Source organism: Bufo bufo, chromosome 8, assembly GCF_905171765.1.
Source record: "Bufo bufo chromosome 8, aBufBuf1.1, whole genome shotgun sequence".
NCBI lineage: Eukaryota > Metazoa > Chordata > Amphibia > Anura > Bufonidae > Bufo > Bufo bufo.
Genome location: NC_053396.1, coordinates 70599997 through 70613337, shown reverse-complemented (window position 1 = coordinate 70613337; position 13341 = coordinate 70599997). Strand labels below are relative to the sequence as shown.

Genomic DNA, 13341 nt, shown 5'->3' with positions numbered 1-13341 from the left:
TCTGTGGAAAGAGTTAATGAATACTGAGAGACTGTTAGGGCTTTGATTGAGACGCTGGTCATTTTCCACAGCTGACGTAGGGTTTAACCCCTTAAGGACCCTGGGATTTTCCATGTTTGCGTTTACATAGCCTTATGAGGGCTTATTTTTTGCAGGACAAGTTGTAATTTCTAATGGCACCATTTACGGTTGCATACCATGTAGTAGGGATCGGGAAAAAAATTCCAAATGGGGTAGAATTGGAAAAAATGCAATTCTGATAAAGGTATTTTATTTATTTTTTTACACTGTGGCCAAAATAATGCGGTAAAATTGACCTGTTATCTTCATTCTCCAGGTCAGTACGGTTCCAACGATACCACACTTGAATAATTTTTCTTGCGTTTTAATGGAGGAGGAAAAATTTTATTTTTTCATAACCATATTCTGACCCCTATAACCTTTTTGTATCTATGTGTACAAGGCTGTGTGAGGGCTCATTTTTTTTGCAGGACGATCTGTTCTTTTCAGTGATACCAATTTTAAGTGTGTACGACTTTTTGATCACTTTTTATTTAAAAATTATTGGTTAGTTGAAGTGACAAAGAATGGCAAATTGGCTGTTTTTATTTTTTTCCCCGCTACGCCATTTGCCGTATGCCATTAATATTGTTATATTTTAATAGTATGGGCATTTTCGTACGCGGCGATGCCCATGATGTTTATTTTTTTTATTGGTTAAGTATTTTTATTTTGAGGAAAGGGGGGTGATTTGAACTTTTAGGTCTTTGAATTTTTTTTATGTTTGTAAAAACTTTTTTTCCTTTTTTTATTTATTTTAAGTCACCTTGGGTGACAATAACTGGCAATCATTTGATCGCCCATAGTATTCAGTGATGGCTAAATAGCCATCATTGAAGACTTCAATTGCACTATATCAATACAAGGCTGCCACCTAGTGTCCTGTATTGATATATACATCTAATTCACTCTGAAGCCAGCTCGGGGTTTCGGTTCGGCTAATTAGATCGAGGTAACAGGTCCCCCGATCTCAGACGGGGAACGCTGTTACCGTACCGGAAGCGCGCGACTTCCAGTTCCTGTCTGTGCAGATGCCGTGGTCACATTTGACCACGGCATCTGAAAAGTAAGATATATGGGATCAGCCTTATGGCTGATCGCATACATGTACCGCGGGTCTCTGTTATTTAAAGCACCTGCAGTCCGCGCGAGCGGGCGCCATGTTTAGGGATCGGACCCATGACGTACAGCTACGTCATGGGTCCTTAAGGGGTTAAAAAAGACCATGTTTTGGAGGTAAAAAAACCCAGACTTTTACCACCATGTTTTGGAGAGAAAAACCGAGACTTTTGTAGGGAAAAACCCAGGCTCGTTTACCACCAAAAAGCAGACAGCCTGACCTTTTAAATGTCTGGTTTTAGCTACGTTGTTATGTCTGGAAACTTGTTTTTGTCTGGAAGACCTGATGTGTCATTGCCATTGAGTATCATTGAAGCTTTAAAGGGCTTCTGTCACCCCACAAAAGTCATTTTTGTTTTTGGGATAGTTACATTCCTTATAGCGCGATATAGGAGAATATAATCTTATCACTTACTTTCATGCGGCCGTTTCTTTAGAAAACGAAGTTTTATAATATGTAAATCTGGTCTCTACCAGCAAGTAGGGCGTCTACTTGCTGGTAGCCGCAGCAGAAAACCGCCCCCTCGCCGTGTTGATTGACAGGGCCAGCCGTGATCATCTCCTCCGGCCGGCCCTGTCAGTATTTCAAAAATCGCGCGCCTCTGTTCATTCGGCGCAGGCGCTCTGAGATGAGGAGGCTCGTCTTCTCAGAACTCCCTCAGTGCGCCTGCGCCGATGACGTCTTCTCTTTAGGTGATGTCATCGGCGCAGGCGCACTGAGGGAGTTCTGAGGAGACGAGCCTCCTCATCTCAGAGCGCCTGCGCCGAATGAACAGAGGCGCGCGATTTTTGAAATACTGACAGGGCCGGCCGGAGGAGATGATCACGGCTGGCCCTGTCAATCAACACGGCGAGGGGGCGGTTTTCTGCTGCGGCTACCAGCAAGTAGACGCCCTACTTGCTGGTAGAGACCGGATTTACATATTATAAAACTTCGTTTTCTAAAGAAACGGCCGCATGAAAGTAAGTGATAAGATTATATTCTCCTATATCGCGCTATAAGGAATGTAACTATCCAAAAAAAAAAAAAAGACTTTTGTGGGGTGACAGAAGCCCTTTAAGGGTACTTTCACACTTGCGTTTTTCTTTTCCGGCATAGAGTTCCATCACAAAGGCTCTATACCGGAAAAGAACTGATCAGTTTTATCCCCATGCATTCTGAATGGAGAGTAATCCGTTCAGGATGCATCAGGATGTCTTCAGTTCAGTCGTTTTGACTGATCAGGCAAAAGAGAAAACCGCAGTATGCTACGGTTTAATCTCAGGCGAAAAAAACTGAAGACTTGCCTGAATGCCGGATCCGCCATTTTTTCCCATAGGAATGTATTAGTGCCAGATCCGGCATTCAGAATACCGGAATGCCGGATCCGTCCTTCCGGTCTGCGCATGCGCAGACTGAAAAAAAGGTGAAAAAAATAAATGCCGGATCCGTTTTTGCCGGATGACACCGGAAAGACGGATCCGGCATTTCAATGCATTTTTTCGACTGATCAGGCATTTTTAAGACTGATCAGGATCCTGATCAGTCTTACTAATGCCATCAGTTGGCATACGTTTTGCCTGATCCGGCAGGTAGTTCCGGCGACGGAACTGCTTGCCGGATCTCTCTGCCGCAAGTGTGAAAGTATCCTAATGTAAGTCTATACCAGACGGGAGCTGTAACAATGTATCTGTTTGTGCTGAGTTTCTCCACTCCACCCCTCCCATTAGAAGGTTCTAGGCTAGCAAAAACTGTATATAAGGAGAGCAGTCAGAGCCCCTATTGTGCTGCAGTTAGGGACCAGTGCTTGGAGGGGAGACTGATGCCAGCCTGCATGAGTGACCAGAAGAAGATACTGAGATGGGGACGCTGAGGCACAGACCATGGGTCACTAGCCCTGTGACCAAGGAGCCACCCAGACTACTGAGCTACAGACCGTGGGCCCTTGACCAGGATGCCAGCCTTCTGAGAGAGGGACAACTAGCTCAGGCCTTTCCTCAGCATCAAACCCTTCTTCTGCCAGAGAGGAGACTCTGCCAGACTACTGAGTGACCAGAAGAAGCCGTTGAGAAGGGGGTATGCTGCCACAGACCCTGGATCACCAGCCTTGGACCAGGGTACCAGCCTTCTGAAGAGAAAGAGGGACAGCTAGCTCAGGCCTTTCCTCAGCATCAACCCCTTCTTCTGCCAGGGAGGAGACTGGAGAGGCCAGCCCAATGCCTCGCCTGTATTGTTTTGTACTTGAATTCTTCCAATATAGAAGCACCCTGGTTAACTGCAGACCCTGACTCTCTGAACCTATTTCCCATTGGGGTGCACCACTCCTTACCATCCCTCCCGGAGAGCAGCAATACGTGGTGACACCTCGACAGTGTCCGGGGGACCCAGCGTAGCGTTGGGGCCATCCCAAACCGGCCACTGCACTGATCCTATAAATATCTCATATTCATCCAGCGCATCAGTTGTGATGCCAGAGGTCAAAGAGTGATGAACACTGGCACTATAAGTTTAACTCTTAGACGACTGCTGTCGTACATGTACAGCGGAAGAAAAACTTGGTTTCAGCAGTTTTTTATGTAATGCTTGTGCAAGAAAATTTATTTTAATTTTTTTTTTTTTTGAGGGGGGGTTGTATTTTTTATTACACTATTTTCATACGTTTGGTCATACATTAGGTAGTGTTCAGCTGTGGATTATGTTTATGAGACATACACTTACTTGAAGGCGTTTGTTACTTCATTGGACTTGGGAATGATTGGTCTGCAGCCATAAAAATCAGAGCTAAGGTATACTGTATATGCTTCCAGAACGACCTCTATTATTTTTGCAAATATATTTTCTTTTTGGTATTATTTATTTTGCTGAATAAATTTGTGTTTCATGAATTGAATAAACTTAGACTCTTCATCATATTATTTTGCAGCTTTCCGTAGGTCACAAGATTTAGCAGGACAACCTCATAGAATAAATGAAGGACAAAGGGAGTCTGCGCATAGCCCCCATGGGGAGCATCAAGGCCCTCCATTGTGTTTTGGCTCCACGGGCATTTCTGGACAAATGCAAGGTGAGACTTTCCTTATATTGCTTAGTACAAGAATTTCTGAGCTTTTCACATCTGTACTACAGCAGTAAACATCAGAAAAGCAGGACTCATGTCTGCAATGTTTTGGCCAGAGCCTTTTTTAGGCCTGTCTAAGGCTACTTTCACACTAGCGTTCGGGGCTCCGCTTGTGAGTTCCGTTTGAAGGGGCTCACAAGCGGCCCCGAAAGGATCCGTCCAGCCCTAATGCATTCTGAATGGATGCGGATCCGCTCAGAATGCATCAGTCTGGCTCCGTTTGTCCTCCGCTCCGCTCAGCAGGCGGACACCTGAACGCAGCTTGCAGCATTCAGGTGTCCGCCTGGCCGTGCGGAGGCAAACGGATCCGTCCAGACTTACAATGTAAGTCAATGGGGACGGATCCGTTTGAAGTTGACACAGTATGGCTCAATTTTCAAACGGATCCGTCTCCCATTGACTTTCAATGTAAAGTCAAAACGGATCCGTTTGCATTATCATGAACAAAAAAAAAAAAAAAAAAAAAATTTTTTTTTTTGTTCATGGTAATGCAAACGGATCCGTTCTGAACGGATCTAAGCGTTTGCATTATAGGTGCGGATCCGTCTGGGCACATACCAGACGGATCCGACCTAAACGCAGGTGTGAAAGTAGCCTAATACAGTGATAGCTGTCACATCTGTGTTAAAGTAGTGGATCCCTTACATCTATAAGTCTTTTTTATTATTATTATTATTATTATTATTATTATTAATAATAATAATAATAATAATGATAATCTTTACTTACAAAGCGCCAACAGATTCTGCAGCAACCAACTAGTAAAAAATGAATAATTCAAACAAGCATGAGTGCGCTCTTCGCAAGAGAGAAATAGAGATGACACATCAGGTAAGATGTAGGCATGTGTTGTTGAAACAGTAATGATGACCATGCTGTGTGAGAAGGGTGAGTGCCCAAGAAAGATCTGTAATTGTTTTTGTGGGTTAATTCTTAGACGACTGCCGCAGTACATATGGCAGAAGTTGTCTCATGAGCGCAGCAGATGCCGTAGCCGCCTGGTGTCTGCTATTTTAAACAGCAGAGGCCCAGGGCTGATGTCTATGATCGCAATAACGCCAATCACAGACAGTTAACCTTTCAGAGGTTGTGTATTTGACCACATCATCTGAAGGCCTGGAATGGCTCCCCCAGGTGGTGATCGGAGGAGCTCCTTAAGAGGGCGCTAAAAAAAAGTACAAAAATAATAATAAAAAAGTTTTAAAAAATATTAAAATTTAAATTACCTCCTTTACCCAGTATTAAAAAAATAATAAAAAACATAAACATAATAGACCGCCATTTCCCAAAATTCCTGAACTATTAAAATATAAATGTATTTATCCTGTTTGCTTCTAGAAGACATCTCTACTTAATCTCGTCCATTTCTACTTTCATCCCCTGTGCCATTGCACATTGAAACCCTCATGTAACTGCGCGCTCTGGAACCCATGGTTGGCGTGCAACAAACTCCCCTACATTCATACATTTTTTCTTACTAATTCTCTTGAAGGGGTTATCCAAGTCCTGGCACCCCCTCCAATCAATTGTTTCATGGAGCCACCATGGTCACCATACATTGTATAGTGGCTGTGTTTGGTATTGCACCTCAGTCTTATTGACTTCAATGCGGCTGAGCTGAAACTAGGCCATGTGACTGATGTACAGTGACATCACATGGCCTTCCCCTGCTGCTTTATTTATGGTGGCTTACATTTTTCTCATAACCCCAGGTCAGCATACTTCTTCCAGGTTGTTCCCCCAGTTCCATCACTTAAACTCCCATATTTTGAGGTCCATCTTCTCTCTGAGAGTGGTGGCTGTATACCACCCCCCTGGATCACCCACCCAATTCCTGGATCATTTTTTGTACCTTGATTGCACACTTCCTGTCCTCAGAATGATCAACTCTCATTTTGGGCAACTTTTAACATCTCCATTGACAGCCCAAACTCTCCATCTGATTTCCAGTTTTTTTTCTCTTGTCTCTTCTCTTGGCCCTTCACAACTTTGTAAAGGCCCCTTTACAATGCCCGATATAGCTAACGATTGTTGGTAAGGAGGCACAATTGCTTGATCAATTGCTTGATCATCAGTGGAAGAGATCATCGCTCGTCCCATATAGAATCATTGTTTGCAAATGATGATTTAAGTGACTGCACAAATCATCTATTAGCCAATGAACAAGCATTTCACTCGTTCATCAGGTAATTGGCAGCACCTTTACACGGATAGTTTATCACTAACAAGCATCCGTATGAACGCTTGTGTTACGCTGAGCGCTCCGGGTCCCCTGCTGGCCTCGGAGCGCTCACAGCGTATGCCCCCAGGCAGCACTACAGCGTCTCGGCGTGTGCGTCCTCGCTCTCTAGGGCGCGCGCGCGTCGGGACTCTTATATTCAAAGGACCAGTGCACCAGTGATTGGTGCCTGGTCCAAAGGGGTTATTAAGGGTTAAGGTTGTGAGAGGCAGTGCTGGCTTAATTAGGCTGCACCTGTGCACTGCCCATTTATACCTTCTCCTCCCACAGCTTTCTGCCGGATCTTTGTGCCTTGTGCCTCAGAGAAAGCGTTCCCTACTATGTTAGTTTGCCTTACCTGTTGCCGTACCCGTTGCTACCGTCCACTCGCCTTTGAACCTTTGCCGCCTGCCCTGACCGCTGCTACGTCCGACTACGCTCTTACCTTCTCTCTGTGTACCACACCTTATCAGCTGCCAGAGAGGTCGAGTTGTTACTAGGGGACATGACCTGGTAGTTACCGCCGCGGCAAATCCACCCCGCCTTGCGGCGGGCTCTGGTGAAGACCAGTAACTGCTTAGAACCGGTCCTCTAGTACTACCCGTGCCATCGCCTCTCTGGTCCAGAGGATTCACTACCTGTCCTGCCGGTTCGTGACAGTAAGATCCGGCCATGAATCTTGCTGATGTTCCCCTGCCAAGCCTGGAGGACCTCACCACCATTGTGGCCCAGCAGGGTCAACAGCTGGCCCAGTTGACCGCTATGTTGCAGCAGCTCCTGCCTTCTCTGCAACAGCCAGCTCCTCCATCTGCTCCTGCTGCATCACCTCCGCCTGCAGTTACCACCGGTTCCAGAATCCGTTTGTCCTTACCAGACAAATATGACGGAGATCCTAAGCAGTGCCGTGGGTTATTGTCGCAGTGCTCTCTCCACCTCGAGCTTCTGTCCGACCAGTTTCCTTCTGAGCGAGCCAAGGTAGCCTTTATACTCAGTTTACTGTCCGGGAAGGCCCTGGCCTGGGCTACACCACTATGGGACCGCACAGATCCTGCCACCGCTTCCGTCCAGAGCTTCTGCCTAGAGTTCCGGAATGTTTTTGAGGAGCCTGCCCGGGTTACCGCCGCAGAGACTGCCTTACTAAATTTGACCCAAGGAGGTTCTTCCGTGGGTGACTATGCCATTCAGTTCCGCACCCTGGCCTCTGAGCTGAACTGGAACAATGAAGCCCTTTGCGCCACCTTCAAGAAAGGACTTAACAGTGACGTAAAGGACGTTCTGGCTGCACGTGAGCTTCCTTCCACTCTTAGTGACCTCATTTTGCTGGCCACTAGGATAGACAAACGTTTCGCCGAAAGACAAGAGGAACTCCTCCTTGAAAAGGAAAAAGCTCGTCCTAGACGCTTTCCTCGTCTGGCTCCCGTTTTTCTGCATCCACCTCAACCCGCTACTGGGTTTTCCGCCATGGAAGCCATGCAGGTGGATCGGTCACGCTTGACTCCGCAAGAACGAAGCCGCCGCAGAAACGAGAACCTGTGTCTGTACTGTGCCAGTACCAAGCACTTCCTTAGAGATTGTCCTCTCCGTCCACCGCGTTCGGGAAACGCTCGCACTTAGTAAGCGTGGGAGAGGCGTTGCTAGGTGTGGATTCTTCCTCTCCACGTCTCATCATACCCGTGCAGTTGATCATCTCTTCCAAGTTCTCTTTTTCCGCAGCCGCCTTCTTGGATTCCGGTTCAGCTGGCAACTTCATTCACGCCTCCTTGGTTGACAAGTACCGTATTCCAGTAATCCATCTACCCAAGCCGTTTTTCATCTCTACTGTTAACGGTGAGAGACTCTCAGCCACCGTGCAGTTCCGTACCCAGCCTCTGCAGATGGACATCGGAATATTTCATACCGAGACTTTAGAGTTCTTTGTCCTTCCCTTCTGTTCCTCCGAACTCCTCCTGGGTCTGACGTGGCTTCAACGTCATAGCCCTGTCCTGAATTGGTCCACCGGTGAGATCCTGCGTTGGGGCTCCTCCTGTTCAGACCGCTGTCTCAAGCCTGCTCTGGTCAAACATAACCCGCAAGTTTCTCCGCCTTCTGGGCTGCCCAAGCCATACCATTCCTTCACGGATGTCTTCTGCAAGAAACAAGCTGAGGATCTTCCTCCTCACCGATCCTATGATTGCCCGATCGACCTGATACTTGGTACTACTCCACCTCGGGGCAGAATTTATCCTCTCTCACCTACTGAGACTCTTGCCATGTCCGACTATATACGTGAGAACCTACAGAGAGGATTCATAAGAAAATCTTCTTCTCCTGCTGGGGCCGGTTTTTTCTTCGTGACTAAAAAAGATGGCTCCCTCCGCCCCTGCATTGACTACAGAGGTCTTAATAAAATTACCATCAAGAACCGTTACCCTCTGCCTCTAATCTCTGAGCTATTTGATCGTCTCCGAGGGGCTAAGATCTTCACTAAATTGGACCTTCGAGGGGCCTATAATCTGATCCGTATCCGTGAGGGAGACGAATGGAAGACCGCCTTTAACACAAGGGACGGCCATTTCGAGTATTTGGTGATGCCCTTCGGCCTCTGCAACTCACCTGCTGTCTTCCAGGAATTCGTCAATGATATTTTCAGGGACTTACTTTACACCTGCGTGGTCGTATACCTGGATGATATCCTCATCTTTTCCTCCAATTTGGATCAACACCGGGTCCATGTGCAACAAGTTCTTACTCGTCTTAGGAGAAATCGCCTGTACGCTAAACTTGAAAAATGTCTTTTTGAACGGACCTCCCTGCCTTTCCTGGGATACATTATCTCAGCCCAAGGACTTCAAATGGACCCAGCCAAACTCTCGGCGGTTCTGGATTGGCCACGTCCCTCTCGTCTCCGAGCCATACAAAGATTTCTGGGCTTTGCGAATTACTACAGGCAATTCATCCCTCACTATTCCACTCTGGTAGCTCCTATCGTGGCCCTCACTAGAAAAGGAGCTAACCCCAAATCCTGGCCTTCCCAAGCCGAGGAAGCCTTCCAGTCCCTGAAATCCGCCTTTGCCTCTGCACCCGTTCTCTCTAGACCAGATTCCACCAAGCCCTTGTCTCTTGAAGTGTATGCCTCCTCGGTGGGAGCCGGAGCTGTCCTCACCCAGAAGTCTTCCCGGGGCAAGACTTCAACTTGTGGCTTCTTTTCTAAAACATTCTCTTCCGCAGAGAGAAATTACTCCATTGGGGACAGGGAACTGCTGGCTATTAAATTGGCACTGGAGGAATGGAGACATTTACTCGTGGGCGCCACACATCCTGTGTACATCTTCATGGACCACAAGAACCTGGCTTATCTCCAGTCTGCTCAGAGATTAAATCCCCGTCAGGCTCGTTGGTCTCTGTTCTTCGCCCGCTTTAACTTTGAGATCCATTTCCGTCCGGCTTGTAAGAACATTAGGGCAGATGCTCTGTCTCGCTCCTCTGATGTGGTGGGCGACGAGTTAACACCTCGATATATTATCCCTCCAGAACGCCTTATTACAGTCGCTCCCGTGGACCTGCGCCTTCTTCCTCCTGGCAAATCCTACGTACCTCCACGTCAGCGGCTGCGAATTCTCAAGTGGGGCCACACCTCCCCTTTTGCCGGTCACCCAGGGGTGCTAAAGTCTCTCCAACTAATCTCCCAAAGGTACTGGTGGTCTCCTCTGGAGAAAGATGTCTCAGACTTCGTCCAGGCCTCTACGATTTGCGCCCGGGATAAATCGCCTCGCCAGAAACCAGCGGGTCTCCTCTTGCCTCTACCTGTTCCTGAAGTTCCCTGGTCTCACATCGCCATGGACTTTATTACAGATCTTCCCTCCTCCCATGGCAAGTCCGTTATTTGGGTCGTGGTGGATCGCTTCTCCAAGATGGCTCACTTTGTACCCCTGCCCGGTCTACCCTCTGCACCCATGTTGGCCAAACAATTTTTCCAACACATCTTCCTTCTCCATGGCCTTCCCAAACATATTGTCTCGGATCGTGGGGTACAATTCGTCTCCAAATTCTGGAAGGCTCTATGTGCTCAGCTCGGGATCAAATTGGACTTTTCTTCTTCGTACCATCCTCAGTCTAACGGCCAAGTAGAACGGGTGAACCAGATTTTGGTTGACTATCTGCGTCACTTTGTATCCTCACGCCATGACGACTGGGTTGATCTACTTCCCTGGGCGGAGTTCTCCTACAACTACAAACAATCCTCTGCCTCTAACAAGTCTCCTTTCCTTGTAGTTTTTGGCCGTCATCCTCTTCCACCTCTGCCGCAGTCTCCCACGCCTTCTTCTGTACCTGCCGTTGACAGTCTTGTACAGGATTTTTCCTCCATCTGGCGAGAAATCCACGCTGCTCTCCTCAGGGCTTCCGCCCGTATGAAGGTTCAAGCTGACAAGAGACGCAGATCTCCACCGAAATTTCGTCCGGGTGACAAGGTGTGGCTCTCCTCTAGGTACATCCGATTTAGGGTCCCAAGTAACAAGTTGGGCCCTCGTTTCTTGGGACCCTATAAAATCAAGAGTTGTATCAATCAAGTTTCTTATCAGCTCCATCTTCCTCCCTCCCTCCGAATCCATAACTCCTTCCATGTCTCCCTTCTTAAACCTGCTGTCTTTAACCGTTTTTCTCCCAAGCTTGTTTCTCCCACCCCTGTCGCCGGTACCTCCGATATATTCTCTGTCAAGGAGATCTTGGCGACCAAGATCTCCCGGGGGAAAAGATTTTTTTGGGTCGACTGGGAGGGCTGCGGTCCTGAGGAGAGGTCATGGGAGCCGGAGGAGAACATCCTGGACCGCAGTGTCATCCGCAAGTTCTTTTATACCAAAAAGGGAGGGAGACCAAAGGGGGGGGTACTGTTACGCTGAGCGCTCAGGGTCCCCTGCTGGCCTCAGAGCGCTCACAGCGTATGCCCCCAGGCAGCACTCCAGCGTCTCGGCGTGTGCGTCCTCGCTCTCTAGGGCGCGCGCGCGCCGGGACTCTTAGATTCAAAGGACCAGTGCACCAGTGATTGGTGCCTGGTCCAAAGGGGTTATTAAGGGTTAAGGTTGTGAGAGGCAGTGCTGACTTAATTAGGCTGCACCTGTGCACTGCCCATTTATACCTTCTACTCCCACAGCTTTCTGCCGGATCTTTGTGCCTTGTGCCTCAGAGAAAGCGTTCCCTACTATGTTAGTTTGCCTTACCTGTTGCCGTACCCGTTGCTACCGTCCACTCGCCTTTGAACCTGTGCCGCCTGCCCTGACCGCTGCTACGTCCGACTACGCTCTTACCTTCTCCCTGTGTACCACGACTTATCAGTTGCCAGAGAGGTTGAGTTGTTACTAGGGGACTCAACCTGGTAGTTACCGCCGCGGCAAATCCACCCCGCCTTGCGGCGGGCTCTGGTGAAGACCAGTAACTGCTTAGAACCGGTCCTCTAGTACTACCCGTGCCATCGCCTCTCTGGTCCAGAGGATTCACTACCTGTCCTGCCAGTTCGTGACAGCTTGTTAGCATTAGTCAGCTGAAACATTGGTCAGTGTAAAAGACCCTTAGCTCTCAGACACATAAAGACGGCAACACACTTGACCTGGATTTCTTCTTGCTGTGCTCGGTTTCTGACTTTACTAACTCTCCTACCTTTCCCTCTGATCACAACCTTCTCTCCTTCTCTATCGCAAATTCTCATCCATCTCAGCACACTCCTACTTATCACACATTCTTAAATCTACATGCCATCAACCCTCATACACCTATAGACACTCTACAGTCATCATTGTCTCCGGTCTTTTACCTCTCCTGTCCAGAACTGGCTGCAAAACACTATAATGACATCCTCAGGTGATGCTACAGGTATGCTGAATGCCTAAGGAGAAAAATCATACCCTAGAGAATTTATACTGAGTACTTAGAACTTGGCCCTTCACCTCACCCTTCAACATAATTCTTCTGAATCTGACCAATCATCAAACACTTTCCACCACACCCCATGCAGTTACTGTAGAAGCTCTACAAATTTATACTGAAAACGTATAACTCTGCCCTTCACCTTACCAAACATGTTTCATGTCCTTTCCACCACGTCCTTGATTCCTCACTATCCAATAATCCAAAAAATACCTAAGAGCCTTTTCACTCCCTCCTCAGTCCAAAAGTGCAGGCATCTATTACAGATCTCTGTGCTGATCTGGCCACATATTTCAAAGAGAAAATTGAAAACATCCAGCAGAAAATCAGCTCCCCGCCTCTAAATGCCGGATCCTTTTCTCTACCGAACCATCCATCTACATTCGACCCAGTCACAGAAGAAGTCTCCAGGATTCTCTCTTCTTCTTATCCTACCACATGCACTACTGACCCTGTTCCTTCACATCTCTTCGAGCTGTCTCTACTCACCTAACCAAAATGTTCAACTCTCTCTCTTCTGGTATGTTCCCTTCCTCTTTCAAACATTTTCATAACCTGTCTCTAATCTTCCCCTCATCTCTAAACACCTGGAGTGCTTGGTCATCCACTGCCTATCTGTTAACTCTCCTTGATCCATTACAATCTATCTGGTTACCACACTCTACGCGCTAAAGAAACTGCCCTCACCAAAGGGCAGTTGGCCTTAAGTAGATTGCTCTCTCTTTTCTATCTCTGAAGTCTCTGTTTCAGCCTATGATTTGCTAGTTCTCCTTCTTCTCTTATTCCTTTTGCTGTTAGTGTTCCCCAGGAATCAGTCATAGGTAGAGTTGAGCAAACACCTGGATGTTCGGGTTCGAGAAGTTCGGCCGAACTTCCCGGAAATGTTCGGGTTCGGGATCCGAACCCGACCCGAACTTCGTCCCGAACCCCGTTGAAGTCAATGGGGAC

The 13341-nt window shown here is 47.6% G+C and overlaps 1 protein-coding gene across 1 annotated transcript in view; it reads left to right on the top strand.

Annotated features, from left to right (window-relative positions):
• The window catches only part of EDA2R (ectodysplasin A2 receptor), a 235331-nt gene that overhangs the window by 169616 nt on the left and 52374 nt on the right, over positions 1–13341 (top strand). The window contains exon 7 of the mRNA XM_040405782.1: positions 4083–4223. Coding sequence (XP_040261716.1) covers positions 4083–4223 — 141 coding nt within the window. The remainder of the gene's footprint in view (positions 1–4082; positions 4224–13341) is intronic.